At 41.0% G+C, this 17,789-nt stretch overlaps 1 protein-coding gene across 1 annotated transcript in view; it reads left to right on the forward strand.

Moving 5' to 3' along the window:
• The window catches only part of TTLL5 (tubulin tyrosine ligase like 5), a 140,970-nt gene that overhangs the window by 62,903 nt on the left and 60,278 nt on the right, over positions 1–17,789 (forward strand). The window contains exons 25-29 of the mRNA XM_050898285.1: positions 176–276; positions 3,198–3,331; positions 3,953–4,066; positions 4,468–4,878; positions 5,089–5,279. Coding sequence (XP_050754242.1) covers positions 176–276; positions 3,198–3,331; positions 3,953–4,066; positions 4,468–4,878; positions 5,089–5,279 — 951 coding nt within the window. The remainder of the gene's footprint in view (positions 1–175; positions 277–3,197; positions 3,332–3,952; positions 4,067–4,467; positions 4,879–5,088; positions 5,280–17,789) is intronic.

Below are 17,789 nucleotides of genomic sequence, written 5' to 3' on the forward strand. Positions count from 1 at the left end.
TATATTTATCCATTCTGTTGCACGTAGTGAAATACTTACAATTTGGCTCTTTGGAGTTGACGTTCTTTTTTCTTAGATCCCATGGAATTCTTTTTTTGACTTCTCTGAGCTGTAGCTATGCCATGGAACATAAAGTAACTACATAGAGACACTTACTGATACTGCTTATTAACAGGAAACAGAGCAGATGGTTCAGAAGCGATCAAAAAAGAAACAGGAAGAGGAGGAGGAGGGAGTGAATCCTGAAGGTTTTCAGAACTTTATTACCAGGGCAAGGTAGGAATGGATTTTATTCCCTTTGATAAAGGATCTCCCAGCCCTGAAGGTGATGGGATTGTTCTAAAGATGATCTGATTGATCTAAAGGCCTCTAGGTACCTTTGACCATAGCACCTGCTCCTGCTCTTGCCGGGGGACATAGAACTTGTCTTTTCTCTTTTCTCCATTCCAGCAACCAAACACTTGTAGCACCAGCATCTGGTGCATAGAGGAGGACATACAATAGATGTTTTGACCATTAAGTAGATTCCCAAAGGACAGCAGTGGTTGCCCTGGTCTGTGTAAATTTCAAACTGATGCTGGTGAGCTAATGGTCTCCTTTCCTGTGATGCTGGAGCAAATGCGGCAGTACACTGGAAGGAGAATGAAACTAGAGCTGCTGCTCGGATGGCCTTGAGCTGCTGTGGTTGAACGATTGTTGTGGCTCTGGCTCTCAAGTTTCTGCTCTCAGAAACAAATCTCATGCTTGCTGCCTCTCTTCAGGAACTCTCCAGGTCTGGAATTTCTGAGATGAGGAAGGAAGGGAGTTAAGACTCCCTGTCTTCATCCTAGCCTCTTATTTGGCTTGCTAAGGCAGTTATTTTCACAATGAAAAAGCAGCATTTTCTAACTGTCCATGCTCTGAACTTTATCTGCCTTAAGCTTACAAGAGTCTGATAGGAAACATATTTTGAAAATAGGTAAATACTCTTAATGGCCTGTAGCACTGTATGAAAAACAATGGTGTTATAGCTATCTGACTATGGAGAGGTCTGAAATTATTCAGTGAACTGGAATTATGTCCTCAAAGTCTCTGATTCTTGAGCCCAAAACCCGATTCCTTTTGACTCCTTTATTTGACCCATATATGACATGCCTATATGGGCAAGGACCCCTGTCAATATCTGGACAGGTAGAGTTCACCTGCCTTTTTAATGTCCTTCTGTCTTCTCTGGGAAGGTTGACAGTCACTGCTTCTTTTTCATCATCAGTTACAAAACTGTTCTTACTTTTTCTCTGTTTGGATAGCACTCTTAGTGACTGATTAGAAGCAGGTCATAGCTGAGGCTTCTTAACTAAGTTCAAGAGGCTTCACAGTCTCTTTTGATGCTACATTCTCATGAAAACAATGAATTTTACATTTTGCTAATATAATTGATGGTGTCATTACCACAGCAGATTTACAGGCTCCAAGAAAAATCTTGCTGCTTTTCAGATAGAGTCCTATAAAAGAATGATACTCAACATGTCTGACTACCATATACCATAGCATCTACTCCTGTCACTAGAAATGCAGATTACATGGGCCCACGGCATGCTCTTGGTTCTCTGACATCTCTGGCCACTAAAATGACTGTTGCCTCCTAGGGCAGGTCATTTTGCTTTTTGCCAGAAATGCTATGTGATCGCTGTTTGGGGCAGAACTGCATACTCTTCTGTTTCCATGTTATTGGCTACCATGCCATCATGGCCTGATGCACGGTCTAGGCTGGGGCTGGAGATTTTTGCTGGATCATCTGCCCAAGTGATAAAGAACAGCAAAAGCCAGTTTGCCAATGGTCAGATAATTTCTAGTGATGATCTTTCTGCTTCTTATGAAGTATCAGGTATGTTTGAAAACTCTGATATCTGACACTACTTTGCGCTGTGCTTGAAGCTTAAATCATTAGGAGCCAAGCAAAGGGGATAGAATTCCACTTTGAGTGTTTGTTCTGTGAATGCAACACTGGAGAAAATGGGTAATAAATGTTGCCACTTAATAATTGTGATTGTCTCATTGACTCTCTAACTTTGATATCATGTGGATGGCATTGTGTTTAGTTATACACATGCTACAACCATTGCTTCTAAACATCCTCAGTGCAATGTAAAAGTATATACTTATGTTGGTAAATTCACTTAAAAGCTTAAAGCACCTTTCCACCAACAACTTTTCTTACATTTCCTCTTCACCTGTATTCTTATTGGTTTGGCAGAAAAGGTGAACTTTGCAGCATGCCCTGAAGATCCAAACTCCAGTGGGATCAGCTTTAGACATTGCTTTTACCAAAGCTCAGGCTAGCTAAGACTAGTACAAGTGTGATTTGCAGAGGACATTTTGAAGGATCATAACTGCTGCTATGCAAATTTATATTCCTGTGTTATGTTTTCTTGTGGTGTTACTGGCACTATATACTTCTTGCGTTTGGTGTTTGCTCTCCCATATACCGACTCACTAATACTGAGGCAAGACTATAAAGCATGTTAGATATCAAAACAATTAGAATTACAGCTTACACGAGCTCTAATATGAATGGCCAAGTAATTGATACTGGTTTGGGACCAATAGACGCTTAGGACATTGGGGCAGTTAAAGTCATCTTGTAAAGAAAACAAGAAATGTATGCAAGTTTTGTGAGATTCACAAAAATATTGACTGTTCTGTTTGTTTGTCCTGCAGTTTTGGCTAATTAACAAGCTCTTCCCTCCTCTTTCCTCTTCTCCCCTCATTGCTGAATTGAAACTGCTAACAATGACTATAAAACAGAGGCTGAGCTGAGTTCTCTCATGAACAAGATAGCTGCTAGTTCTAGAGAGCACCTGGGGAAGATTCACAAATTTAGCTGTGAACTGAATCTCTCCTGTTGAGCTGATCTCCCCAAAAATGTGTTTGGAGTTTTTACTTGCTCTTTATTTATCCTGGGAAGGCTCCTGAATGTCTTGAATTTTCTACTGCATAAGAAAATGGCATTTCAGTGGGAATCTCAGGTTTAACCAAGGGATGTTCCTTTCCTTCTACTCTTACCCTGCAGAACTGAGCAAATCATTAGCTTGTCTGGCCTCACCTTTTTTTCCCACTCTCCTCTTCAGTCTCCTTATTGTTTCTTGTCTTTGATTGTTACATGAACACAGAAAAGCTTAGAATCCTCACTTACATCTATTCTTCTCTCCTTATTGTAGTGAAAGTGACCTGGAGGAAGTGCTGACATTTTACACACACAAAAACAAGTCAGCAAGTGTATTCCTAGGAACAAACTCCACAGGCACAAAACCCAGCAATACCAGTAACCAGTCAGAGAAACAGCCTCAAGGGGGTAAGTTTTGCAGGCAGTTCTGAGGTGATGTTGCCCAGACAAGTCCAGTTTTAACTTCAGTCTGTGGAAAGAGAACAACAGCTCCAGAATGTTATTCAGGTTTCTTGAGGTTACATATCTTTTTTTTTTTTTTTTAACTGACTCTGTATGTGAAGACTAGAGTAACTGCACTCCTACCTTCTTTACCTGAAGTGAAATGGGATGAATCTGAACTAGCATTTATAAGGAACTAGATATGGTGGCTCATGACTGAAATGAGAATGTGCAAACTGAAGGCACTGAGATTTGAAATGAATAGAGAATCCTGAAATCAAAGTAAGGGATGAGAGAAATTAAGGCCTGTTAAATTGTGCTGCCTACAGTGAGCATACCCACTGGAGAGCAAAGTCTGTATATTTGAGCCTAATTAGGCGTTGCACGGAAGGAAGTGCCGTGCCAGCCACACATATCCAGTAGTCCATGCTACTGTATGTGACAGCACAGTTGTGATCAATAGAGTTGCATGGTCTACAGTAAGTATTAGCAAGAAAGTCCATTGTAACAAGGTTTAAATTCTGCAGTCCTGTTCTAATGATATCACAGTGCATTGTTCTACTTCCTAACTCCTTGATTTTGTTATAGAGCATCCTGAGGTGGTGAAAAAAATAAAAGGTGATCAGCCCAAAAGTTCAGTTGCAGATCTGCCTGCAGAAGGAGCATTAAAAGGCTATAAACCCAAAGAAGTTAAATCAACCTGTAAGTGAACTGGCTTAAATCATCATCAAGAAAAAAATAATGAATACATATACTGTTTCTAATACTGTTTTAAACAAAGGTTGGAACCTTTGGGTTCAAACTGAGGGATTCAAATGCCCCATTTTGGGGAAGATTCTGCAGTTTTTTCTTTTAAACCCAAGAGAAGATACTGTAGAGTGACTAGTATGAAAGAGTTAGCTGCTCTTCTGTGGGGAAAGATCTAGATAATGGCAAGCTTTGAAAGAGGATATTCATCATGTAGAGCCTCTTCTTGTCTTTGCTGGTAGATGAGGTCATTTTGGCTTCAGTGTGTCTGAGTAGAGGCATCTTTGGTGTGTTGATATCCGAAGGACCTGAAAAGCAGCTTTTTCTCATGTAGTGTGCTCATTATCTTTGTGTAGTTCCAGAAGGACCCACCTTCTCCTTAAATGCTGAAGTGAAATTACCTCGGTGCAGCCCTCCTAGTGCTTCTTCCTCTGTTTCTGGTGCCACATTCCAGAGAAGTACCGGTTCCTGGATACCATCTCAGCCTGCAGCCTGTGAAAATTCACAGGTGCCTGGTCACCATTCATTGCCAGCTCCTCCAGTTGGTCCCAGGCTGATTCAGTCCCCATCCTCACTACCCTCCTCGCAGAGCACAGCTCCTGACAGCTCTTCTGTCTTCACAAACCCAGTGTCCAGTGAGGCTTCTAACCTTGCAGGGTTACATCGTTGTCATTCTGGTAGCTACACCATTGGCCCATTCTCATCTTTTCAGAGGGCTGCTCAGATCTACAGCCAAAGATTGTCCCGACCATCCTCTGCAAAAGTAGGTGAGTGTTCTGGGATGCATAATAACCTGCTAGTTCAGTATAGAGACTGTGTAATTAAAAGCTCATATAGGCAATACCCATGCAGAATAGAAGGCTGTATTCTCCCTAGAATCTGCGGAAAGTATTGTACCTGCTTTTGTATCTCTGATCCGCAGACTGAGAGAGTCTGACATACCACTCACTAAGCATATCCAAATGTTTGTTTGGTAGGTTTGTGCCATCACAGTCCAAGTGGGCAGCGTGTGGGCTCAGCCAGGATGCACAAAGATGCAGAAGATACTTCTTCCCAGGGCAAACATTATAACCCCAGTACGGTAGCAGCAGAACTGCAGCAGCTGGCAGAAAAGCAAGCAGCCTGTCAGTATTCCCCACCAAGCCACATCAGTCTCCTTACACAGCAGGTATGTAAAGAGTAAAGCTAGAGTCCCTGTGACAACAGAAAAGTCTGTCACAGGCTTCTGTGTCAGCACTGGGCTGGGCTGAGACATCCTGGAAGGAGTAAATCTCATGAAAATCGATTTCTGTCATACTGTTGTTTTGAAGTGTTTACAATGACCAGAATTTTGATTTTCTGAGAGATGACAAGAATGTTGCTAAAGTCCTTTTATAGAAGAAAGTGAGCCTGGGCAGAGGATTAGAAAATATGTTATAAAAAACCAAATCCATCCTTGGTCTTATTAAAGAATAAACCCAAGTCTTCTCAGATTTGTGCTTCCATGCGATTTACTTCCTCATTCCTCCAGTGTGTCATCACAGTGCTGGGAATGGAAGTCTGCAGAATCGGTTCTGATGTAAATTCTGTATTCCAATAACATTGTAAAGACATAATGAAGTACTTACTAACATGGGATATGGTAATTCTTTTACTAAACATGGTGGTATAGATCAAATTTACACTGGCTTCTGGTAGAATTCCACTTAGTTTCATATTTCTTTTTGACTTGTTATGTCCTAAATGGCTACACACGTAGTCATTTTTTTTTCTTTATAATATGCTATAGTTGTGTTCATCAAAGGTGTTCAAGTTGGACACTTCTCAGTTGATTAAGCTGCCCACTGGAGGTTCTCCAGGATAGGCATTTTGCCTTGGAAATTAATTTTTTTCCCCCTTTACTTGCTAGGGACAGTCAGTTTAAATATCTTTGCTCTGATACTTTGATTTTGGAAGTATTGTTTTAACAGTGATGTTTTGCTAAGTTTTCTGAGGCATGTTTAATAGTTGCAATAGCTGCTGCTATTTGCTTCTTTTTGCTTCTTTCAATTTTATTGTTATATGTTTGGATTTTGAATATCTGGTTAGATGATAGGCAATATGCCTTTTTCAAAAGGTGGGGTGCATTTGTAACTAGGAAGCTGAATAGATTTTTGGACCCTTCTACAGCTAGTTCAAGGTTTTGATTCACTCCGGGCAGTTCCAAAACTAACACAGGCACTCTGGTCTTTGCAGATAGGTCTTGAACTTTAAAGGGTAAGTCACAAAAACAAAGCACCTTGTTGATGGACTCAGCAGAGAATGTGAGCACTGAATATACCAGTGATGCTGAGGCCTGATCCTGCATCAGACCAGACCCTACTTAGAGAATTTGATCTTTCAAAGCCTGAAGTGGTATGGGGAACATCAGGAGAGGCTAGTTTGCTTGTCCAGTAGTATTCAGAGCTGTCAGTTTGGTTCTCCTAATGAAATCAGAATTCAGCTTTTTTAAGCTAAACTTTGTCAGTAAAACTGTTCAAAAAATTTGGTAGTGAAACATCTTCATTCAGGAAATGCTGATTTGTTGGAAGCTAAATATATGATGCAAGCTGCCTCCTTGGATAAAAATTAGTATCTAAGCAAATATTTGTGAAAAAATTGAAATGCATCTATTTCATTTCAGTCTTTTCAGAAAAGAACTTTTAAAAATAAATTCATAGACTTTCTCCCTAAAACCCCTCATTTCCCACTCAGCACCAACTGCTGTGGTTTCTTAGGTCTGTCTAGAGAACCCAAGTTGTCGTCTTGCTGCCATTTATATAGCTATGTGATGATTTTTAAACTTCTGTATTCCTACCATAGCTAATTACTGGTAGTTAAATTAGGAAGTATAGGAGGGGGAATCCGGAGAGGAATTCACAAAGAACTGCATGGGAAGGGCTGTGTAGCCTCCTGAGCACAGCTGTGTTGGGTGACAAAGGAGCGTACTCTGGTAATTGTAGATGGTGGAGGTGGAAACCTGTTTAGCCACCAGTCAGTCAATCAATGTAGGTATACTCAAGTCTGAAAGTGGCTATGAAGTGCAGTGGTAGCTCTGGAAACGTGTTGGTCGTGGTAGATGTCTGCATTGCTTTTTGCTTCTGGGTTCTCCCAAGGTACTTTCCCACAGAAGAGGTTGGAAATGTATAGAAGGAGAATGAAGGTGCTAATTCCCTTCTTTGTGACGAGCAACCAATAAAGATCTCAGCTCCTAGCAGACAATGTAGATTTTGAGTGACTTTGATATGTTTTGTATTCAGCTACACAGTGTTTTTACAGGCTTTGCTTCTGTAGTGAAATACAGAAACATGGGTTGGGTTGTGTCTTAGTGGTCTTCTGTCATCATGAAAAAGATCCATGTAGAAAGGGATTCACAAGTCAATGAAAAGTTTAGAGCTGGAGCTCTATCTGACAATGAATTTCCTTCCTGAGCCTGCGTCCATTCAGTTCTAGACATCTGCTCTCTACTGTGATTCTCCAGGCCATGTTTCTGCAATAATCCCTTTGGAGAGATGAAATCTGAAGCTTGCTTAGTATGAAAATTTGGATGATTTAGTTGAGGATGGTTTTTCTTTTAAGGCAATCTGATTCTTCAGTACTGAATTTATGGCACATAATAATTTCTAAGTTGAGACTATTATTTTAATCATACCTGAAACAGTGATGTTTTGGAAGGTTCAGATGTAACTGCAAGGCCCAAAGGAACATAGCTAAAGCATATGGCCACTACTTGTGCTCCTCCCCACCCCGCGGACACATTCTGCTCTTCTGTCATGTAAGAGTCATTCTGACTATTTCTTTTTGATCCAGCCTGGCTTTTAAAGCCTGCCTTGCAACAAGGACCAAGGGTTTTATTTCTGTGGGAAGACAAGGCTCCCATGACAATGAAGAGTGACAAGAGGTACCAGCATACAATAAAAGCATAATAGTATGGCAGCAAGTGCCTGTACAGGCAAAATTGGAGGAGCCAAGCAAGGGTTGGGCTCATTGTTGAGGGACCTGGAACCAGGACACCTGACATTGAGCCACTAGGTATGGATATGGATTTGAAGCAAGGGGATTGAATGAATAGGAAAGTGCAGGCATTACGGAGTACGCTGGCAGTTTGGAAAGTGATTTGCAGAAGGGTAGATATCGGTGAAGCTATTTGGGAGCGCTGCATGGTTATAGATTTGGGCAGACAAGGATTTGGTCTGAACCAGGAGGGGGGAAGACAGAGGCAGAAGAGACAGAAACATGTGGGAGAGGATTTAGTAAACAGCTGGAGAGAAGTGAGAAGCCAAAGACCATTGGTATGGGTTGAAAGGGGGAAAGACTTGGGATGGGAGTGTTTGGGGACTCTGGGTTATGAAACCCTGGTGGCTTTGAGACCAGAGAAGGAAGGGATTGAAAGCTGGGAGAAGGTTAGAGAGAGGGCTTGTATGAGGGTGATTTAGTTAAACAGGGCACTACTTTCCTATGCATTTCTAGACAGGAGACTCTGAATTGTTATTTTCCCCCTTCTCACTCGTCTGTTTAAGCCACTTGAAATGTAATAGTCCTTTTAAAGTAAAAGCATTCTAAAATAAATTGGCATGACGATGACTCCTGGAAGAGAACATCACTTACCTAAATAATAAAAATAGTACAATTGTTTAAAGCCACTCCAGAAACTTGGAGTTAGTCTACCTTGTTGGAAAGTACCTGGCTGGTATGAAAAGGACTTGATATTTGGATTTAATTATGTTTAATGGCAAGATTAGGACTATTGATTCGGAGGGGGTGTGTGAAAGAGAGTCTTTTCAAAATACTCCTGTTGCTGTGGACTGTGTTTCTTTTCCAAGGGCAAGAACTCCTATGTGACAGTTGAATGCCTTTGTCTGTGCCTTGGTTCCCTGTGTTGTGTCCAGCTGTGTCTTGGGGGTGGGGGTACTCTGAATACATTACCTCCTTCCAAGAGCAGCTGGGAAGCTTGTTTTCCATTCCCATTCTTGTGAGGGAATGGTATCTGTGTACTAGCATGGTTCTCCGTGGTTCCCAGGAATGTAGCCTCAATAGCTGTGCTTGGAATAATGTTGCCATTCTGGTTGGGAGTCCACCTCTGTCCCTCTCCAATCCCTGCTGTTCTTCACTGTTTCCTACCCATGCCCAAAGCACCTGTTTCACATTTTCTGTCTTACACTCTTGTATTCTACCCTCTGTATTAAATCAGTTTAATTTATTAAGCCAAGTGGCTGCTGAAATGACAATGTTCAAAGGGAAAATTTTAAGTGTAAGTATCTGATGAGCTTTGAACAAGATATTTAAAATCTAGCATCTCAAGAAAACAAGATTTTTGTGATTACATCAGCTTTCTGTCTTGTCAGTCCTCTCCACTCACTTCTGAAACACCAGATGGGAACTTCACAGTGATACTCATAAAGTGAACAGTTCTTATAATATGGGAGGTGGAGATGGTAGGAAGGTAAAGCCTTACTGATGTGCGGTTTCATTCCCTTGTACACAGTTAGTTTTCAGTCCTCACAGACTGTCTCACAAAGTGTGTGAGAACATTTTGCCTTTCATTAATTTGTATTTTTGAAAAATATTTTTCATTTTATTGTATAAAATTTCGTCAGTGCATCTTCATGCTTGCAATGTGGAGAAAACAAGGGTGCCTTCACAGTGGTATACAATAGAAATATTGATCTAGAACCCATAAGAATCATTACTTAATCCCCTGCATCACTGTATGATGCCTTAATGCCCAGTTGCAGGAGTGAGAGAGAGATAAATAGAGAGAAAAGAACAGCAGTATTATTCTAGCTTAGACTAGAAAAGGAGCAGTTGTTTGGGTAACTTCTGTAACTGTCTTTAATGGTAAATGCAGGAAAGATGTTGCCTTAAGGACACACTGGAGTATGACAATCTCAAGTTAGGTTATGAAAGATAAATATTCAGCATTACAAATTAAAAAATACAGTGAGGCTGCTAGGGAGAATCTTTATTGTTAACTATAGCTGTTAACAATGAATGTTAGTTTTTACTTCTGAGGGATTTCATTCCATTTTATTTACTTAAAAACACAGATTTACAATGTTTTTGTGATTACATAAAATCTATAATAAAGCTGATTTTGAGATTATGACAAACAGTGAGAGTTATGTACCTCTATCCATAAGAGATCTTCCAAACACTGACTGATTTTTGCAGTACTCACCATCTAACTATCGTACTCCACAGTATCCAAAAATAACAAGGTGTTCATCTAGTTAACTACCCAATACGTTGGGAGCAACACAGAGATCTCTATGGAAAATGTGTGCCTTTGAGGATCTAGCATTAACCTGATAAGTTCATGGCTGCGTAGGATAATAAGGAGGTATCTGAGCTCAAAAGGTCATAAGAAAACAAGTAAGAAGGAGAAAGCCCCTGTCCAAATTCCCCAGGTTTCAACTATATTAGTCTTGAAGATAGTACATTCTTACCTGTTTTGTGAAAAATGTTAAGTGCATAGAACTGCAAGGCCCATGAGAGTGTTTCAGTTGAGGGCTAAAATCAAGCTGAGTTCAACGTATCTGTTTTGTTTGGACTGCTGCCTAGCCAGTCAGAATGCATATATTAATTAGCAGTGAACAGGCTCCTAATTTGGAACTAGCCGCAACATGTGCTACTTCTTGCTTATAGGTTAGGGGGACGTCGGGAGGAAAGATCTTGAAGATATCATAGGTAGCAGACTTGTGAATGATGTGGTTATTGGCCAGGGAGACACGCAGGGATGCCACAGGAAATTAGATTTCCTTAAATATGCTATTAATAGATTAATTTATTAATTCAGTGGGGATATAGACTAGGTCTATAGAAACAAATTTTGGAGCATATGGGCATTAGAGGTATTAAATAATTTCTTTTGCATTATTTTTCACTATAGTAGATACAGAGGAGATACATTTTCTTTCCAGGTAATGAAGTTAAGCTCTTAGGAGAAAAGATAGGCAAAAAATGTTTTGTGAGACTTCTGGGGCTGCATGGTATACGTTTAGGAGTTCAGAAACACAACAGTGAAGTGAAAAAGTTTCTACTGAAAGGTGTGGTCAGTGGTAAAGCTGGTACAGAGGACAGAAAGGCAACAAATGTGCTTATCTGTAATAAGGACCCTAAATTTTCCTGTAAATTAAAGGAGCCAGTCTTGCTCCACTAGCAGATCTATATTAAATTGAAATAAAAATGGAATTTTAATTCACCCAGATAAACATAATTCAGACCAAAAAAAACCCCCAAAACACTCAACCCATGTCTTGATCTATTAGAATTCTTTGAACTGAGAAAAATAGCATCTAGTGGAACTGGTTCTTGTTGTTCAAACTTTCAAAAAAGTTTTTGACAAGCTTTCAGCAAGGACTGTTAAGCAAGCCAGGTATCTGTAGTGTGAGAGGTAAAGTTTTGTTATAGATCAAAAACAGACAGAGAGCAAACAAAAGACTAACTAGCCAGTTTGCTATACAGCAAGTGGGTAACTGAAGACGCAGAATACAGACTGCACACGATGGAGTGTAAAATTAAAGATTTGAAAGGAGGAGGTTCATAATGACTGGCATATTATCACCTAAAGAATGAATATAAAAGCAAGTTAATGCAAGGTAATATGGGGTGTGAATTTACAGTAGATTAACTACTCTACAGTGTTCATCCATGTGAACACATGCATGTGCACCTCATGTTTACTACATGAGGTAACTTCTTGTTACCTTCAGTATAATGTGGGCTACAAGTGTCCGGATGTTAAATTCCTGTGAAGTTGCGTGTGTGCTGTAAACTTAAACTTGAGCCTACCTCCTGGTAATTTGTCAGTATGTCTGTATTCTTCTGTTGATTATTATGAGAAGAGCTAAGAGAAATTTAACCACATTAACGGGGCAAGACAATGGCAGATGAAGTTCAGTGTTTACAAATAACTGATTACATGACAAGCAATAATTTTAACCACTTAAAGTAATAAGCTTTAAATTAATCATTTAGGGAAGAAAAAACGAGTTTTGTTTTGGAAAGCTCAGTGGAGGTAGCTGTTCTAAGTCAAGCAGTAAAGGCAACAAACAAAAATTATTAGCATGTTTAAGGAACAGGATAGGAAATGGTATGTAATTATGTAAGCATCAATTATGTGCTGTCCCTTCAAAAACTGTTTTCAGTTCTGGTTGCCATTCCTAAAGTGAATTCAGGAAAAATAACTGGGATTCACAGATGAGTGACTACAACAATTAACTGCAAAGTGCATTTTTAATGAGGAAGTGAAAATATTAAGTTTGTTTAGGGAGGAGATAGATGTGAAGGAATTGTACAGAGCAGTGGATGAAGGTAAATAAAGTTCATTTTATTCATGTTTCTCATAATAAGAGGATATTCAATTTAGTAGGAAGACATCAGGGTAAAAACTAATAATAAAAGTGAATAGTTATTATCACAGAATATACTGGCCTTCTGAAACTTCCTGCAACAAGATACCATTAAGGCAGAAAGCTTAAGAGGCCATAGTTACCTCAAACAGAATAATGAGCATTTTGCAAATGATAGATCCCTAGGTTTTAACATACAGAAATAACAAATTAATTTTCCTTGTCAGTAAGATGTTTCAGTTAGATGCATGGAAACTAAAATTTCTTCCATCCTCTGAAATATGTCAGGCAGGATAGCGAGTTTGCTGGGCCATTGCTCTGAACTGACCTTTTGTCTTTAATACAGAGGAACGTGTGCTATGCTGCTGCTTCCATATTTATGACTTTTTCTTTGTTACATTGCTTTACTGTAGTCAAGCTAAATATTTCCTTTATAAGTGGGTTACTGAGACACTTGTGAGGAAATCAGTATCTGAAATTAGCAATTTCCCTAGTTATGGCATGCAAATGATTGCTAATTATTTTTACAGAGTGATGATGTCTTTGTTGGTATGTGTAGTGTTCACCTGCAGTGTTGTCAGTGTGTTAACTCAATTTTTCAATTGTTCTGAAATTTTCTTGTTCATTTTGCTCACTGCCTAGCATGAGCCTAAGATAGTAACAGTACTATTGGAGAATCAAGGCGGATACATTGGTAGTGAGTTGGGGAATGAAGCCTGAAGATACAGTTCAGTAAGCCCTTTCATTGTGTAGGGACTTAATTGGCTTTCTTGCCTTGATTTGTGATACAGGGACCTTTACTGGCTACTATGTTACTTCTGGACAGCTGAACTAAGAGGGTTTTTTCATCTGTACCTACTGTTAGCCATTGGCCTTTCCTGATGGATAGATGGATGAAGGCTGTGACCAAAATAATCCAGACTTCTTTTCCCTTTGCTGTGTGCCTTACCAGGCATTAATCCTAAAGTTTTTATTTCATGTGTGTTTAGCATAAAATATTTCCGTGTGCTTGTATTGTGGGACTTTCTATGGGGAGGACATTAATATGCACAGCATGTGTATAGATCCAGAGCCAGGTGGCTGGATCCTGGATATGTATGTGTTTTTTCTTTGTGAATAGCATGCTACTTCTCTCTGAAATATGCTGTAAGGTAAAAAGGAGGTTTTCTTCTCCAATGCTGGGTCTGTGTGAGGTCCTGTCACTGGCTGGTGTGGGGGGCTGCAGCTGATATCTACCAGGCTGTAGTACTTTGTAGTTATTAATGCTAGTGAACTGAAGAATGTGTTGAATTGGCCAGCTTCACCAGGAGGAGGAGGAAGAGAAGGAGGGGAAGCCTGGTGGGACCTCTGCCCCTCTCTGTGAGGGAGAGTATGAGATTTCAGGACACGGCTATCATTAGGAATAGCTCTAATTCTTGTTGCTAGGGAGTTTAATCACAGGGATAACATCAGACCACCCAGGCAAGGTCTATACTGAGCTGCCTCCATCTCTGCTATGCAGCCAGTCAGTGCCCAAGGTCCAGCAGCCAGGATTCCTGCAAACATGCTGACAGATCCATAGGAGGATGGGGCACTTTCCTCATTCTACATTTTTCATTTGGACAGAAGGTAGAAATTAGCAAGAAGCAAATGAGTTTACTAAACCTTAGGACAGGGGAGAGTGAGTGAGGAAAAATTAGAATGGGCACTTTACAGTGCCCCAGAGTGACCTTGTGGGAATAATATGCCACAGGACTCCCAAAATAGTGAGCTTCAGCTTAATATGCGCTACAACAATATTTGAACCCACACCACTCCTCAGTTACTTGTCTCAATTACACAATGTGGTACACTGGCCTGCCTTGTCCTCAGCAGAGGAAAAGTGCCACAAAGCTAACTGCCAGTGTGCCAAAACACCCTGTACAGCTCCCCGTGGGCATCAGCTCTTTCAGTTCTAGGCCCGAGCAGCACAACGTGGTGACTGCAAAAAGACCTTGAAACTCAGGGTGCAGCAAATATTTGCAGAAATACAGTGGGGATATTTTCCCCACCAAAGGGGTTTTTTTCAGTGTTAGTCCCTTGCTTTGACTCACCCCACTTTATCTGAGTCTTAATCAGATTTATTTTCCTTATGTAACCATTTGGTTAGCTTTTACCCTTCCAGTGATGGAGAGGAAGGGAAGTGTAAAGGAAAAAGGCATCTCACTGTTACTAGGAAGAGGAGTTCTTTCCTCTTTCACACAGCTCTGCACTGCTGCAGGGCCCCATCTCCTCCTCATGCCCAGGCTGTTCACACAGGAGCTGGAATTACTTTTAATACTACTGATTTGTAGCATCAGCAGTAATATAACTGGTCTCAGCAGAGGCTGTAGGAAATGCAAATGTCAATGTAATTTCTGCAGTGCTCGAATTGAACCCCTTCTGCTCTGACACTCCAAAGGGATTAGGAGCAGAGGCTTTTGTTATGATGCAGCAACATCTGCAGATCTGCAGAGAGGCACCAAATGGGCCAGGCTGAGCAGCTAGAACTCATGTTATGGGAAAGATTACACCCTGATCATCAAACATTTGGCAGGACTGTGCCTTAAAATCACTCCCACTGGGAAGTTTTGAGGCAGACAGTGTCTAAATGAAAGCCTGACTTTTTCAGGAGAAGTAAGAGGGGAGTTCGGCCATCCACAGCAGCAGCACTAACTTGGGGTTTTTTTTTTTTTTTTTTGGTTGTTGTTAAATGGATGCATACGCTGGAGACACTACAAAGGAAGCTGCAAGTTTGTCAGGTTTCCCAGGAATGTCTCTGGCAGATCTTTGTCTGGAACATTTTCTGGAGACTGGAGCTCTTGTGCTCTGTATGCATATGTATATCCTGTAAGCTGGTAAGCTCCGCAAGCAGAGAAGGAATGTCACAGGCCTTTGGCCAGATCAGCCTTGGTACACAAGCAGATTTCACACTTCCCAGCCTGTTAGCCCCAGTTCTTCCTTTCTTCTGGCTGGTTGCTCCTGCAAATTCAAATCTGTACATAAAATGAAGGTGTTTTAGTATGGGGTGTGGTCAGCAAGCTGGCCTGGCTAACAAAAAGGTGGCCCTAGAAAAATCTATTTGTATTACATGGTTTCTTCAAGGAATTTGTAGCACGTATATTTTGTGCCACTATTCAGACAGTGAAAGTGTGTGTGTGTGTGTGTGTTACAGGTCTGGGGTTTCCTTTGCATCTTAAGGAAAGAGGCAGGCTAAGATCCTGTGATGATTCCCATACTGGGATGGCCTGTTGGATTCCAGTATCTTGATGCATTAAGGAAGGCAAGGCAGGTGGACTGTTTCCAGTAGTACTGGAAGACCTGGGTGCTCTGTTAGACCAAGTCACACGAGCCTGCACTAGATCACAGATGTACATGGGAGCTCTGTGGTGAAGCCAAGAAAATGAAACACACAGGCTGGAGAGAGGACAGATTAACAGTGAATATTTACGTTGTTATAGCATCTAGTCACAGTCATCGCTGAAGGCTGAAAGAAGAAAAATATAACTGAAAGAATGCAGCAAAATTTTTTTTTTTTTTTTTAATGGCAAGTTCATAGAATCATAGAATGGTTTGGGTTGGAAGGGACCTTAAAGATCATCTAGTTCCAACCCCTTCCACTAGACACCTTCCACTAGATCAGGTTGCTCAAAGCCCCATCCAGCCTGGCCTTGAACACTTCCAGGAATGGGGCATCCGCAACCTCTCCAGGCAGCCTGTTCCAGTGCCTCACCACCGTCACAGTGAAGAACTTCTTCCTTACATCTCATCTAAATCTGCCTTCTTTGTTTAAAGCCATTACCCCTTGTCCTATCACTACATGCCCTTGTAAAAAGTCCCTCTCCAACTTTCTTATAGGCCCCCTTTAGGTACTGGAAGGCTGCTCTAAGGTCTCCCTGGAGCCTTCTCTTCTCCAGGCTGAATAGCCCCAACTCTCTCAGCCTTTCCTCATAGGAGAGGTGTTCCATCCCTCTGATCATTTTTGTGGCCCTCCTCTGGATCCACTCCAACAGGTCCATGTTTTTCCTGTGCTGAGGACTCCAGAGCTGGACGCAGTACTCCAAGCGGGGTCTCACGAGAGCAGAGTAGAGGGGCAGAATCACCTCCCTTGACCTGCTGGTCACGCTGCTTTTGATGCAGCCCAGGATACGGTTGGCTTTCTGGGCTGCAGATGCACATTGCCGGGTCATGTTGAGCTTCTTGTCAACCAACACCCCCAAGTCCTTCTCCTCAGGGCTGCTTTCAATCCACTCATCGCCCAGTCTGTATTTGTGCTTGGGATTGCCCCGACCCATGTGCAGGACCTTGCAGTTGGCCTTGTTGAACTTCATGAGGTTCGAGAGTTGTTAGCTCTTCCCCTCTGTTCCTGGGAATATAAATATTTCACTGATCTCGAAAGCCTCAGAGCTATGTGTGTCTGAGGAAGGCTTGGCAGGTGAAAATACAGTGACTATGGAAGCCAGGTAATGGAAGAAAAGAAACATTTCTTGTACAAGCTATTGGATAAAGATGGCATTGCTGGATGAATGGTAAGTAATAAAATGGAAAATTAGGGATTGACTGAAGGGTCTTGAAGGAGTCAAATTGAGCACACAGGAAAAAATAGATCAAAAGGCAAAGGAGAAGATATTACAAATTATGAGACATTTTGCACATTTTCAGTTTTCTAGTGGAATGCTTCCTTCTTTGGGCTTATGATATAGTGTCATTTTCTCCTGTCTGAGGCATCAAAACCTGAAGATTCTGGTCTGGTCATAAGGTAGAGGAGCAGTGATCTTACCTGTGTCTTACCATGGTCCCTGTCCCATCTTTCTTTAAAGGGAAAGGTTTCTCAGTGAACTGTTGATGTTCATATATACCTTTGAAACTTGTTGGTAGGGTACATTGTGCCAAAAACTTCGTGGCATTAGGTCTCCTCCTGTTTCAGACTGCAAACTTTTTATCATATTAAAGGTTTTTTTTTGAAGAGACAATAAATTAGGCCTATGATGACTGCATTCTTTTGGCATATCTCTTAGTCTTGATCTTTGAAATATGGCTCGAACTCTGGATCCATTTTCCTCCTCAGCAGTCAGAAAGATCCAAATGGAAATGTGAGATGTATGAACTGGAGAGGATGCAAGTATGTTTCCAAGTAAAAGAAACGGTCTTTAGACTTTGTAGATCTCCAGTCCCCAGCACTTTATAGGCAACAGGATATGACTGGCGTCTGGCAAAAAAATACTAAAACTGCCAACTGGGGAGTGTAAAGTAGGCATTTTTTGTAGTGCATTGCTTGCTCAGTGTTGTAACACGTTGACCAGTGAAACTCAGGATCTGCTGTTCAGGGTGTT

Source organism: Gymnogyps californianus, chromosome 5, assembly GCF_018139145.2.
Source record: "Gymnogyps californianus isolate 813 chromosome 5, ASM1813914v2, whole genome shotgun sequence".
NCBI classification, from domain to species: Eukaryota; Metazoa; Chordata; class Aves; order Accipitriformes; family Cathartidae; genus Gymnogyps; species Gymnogyps californianus.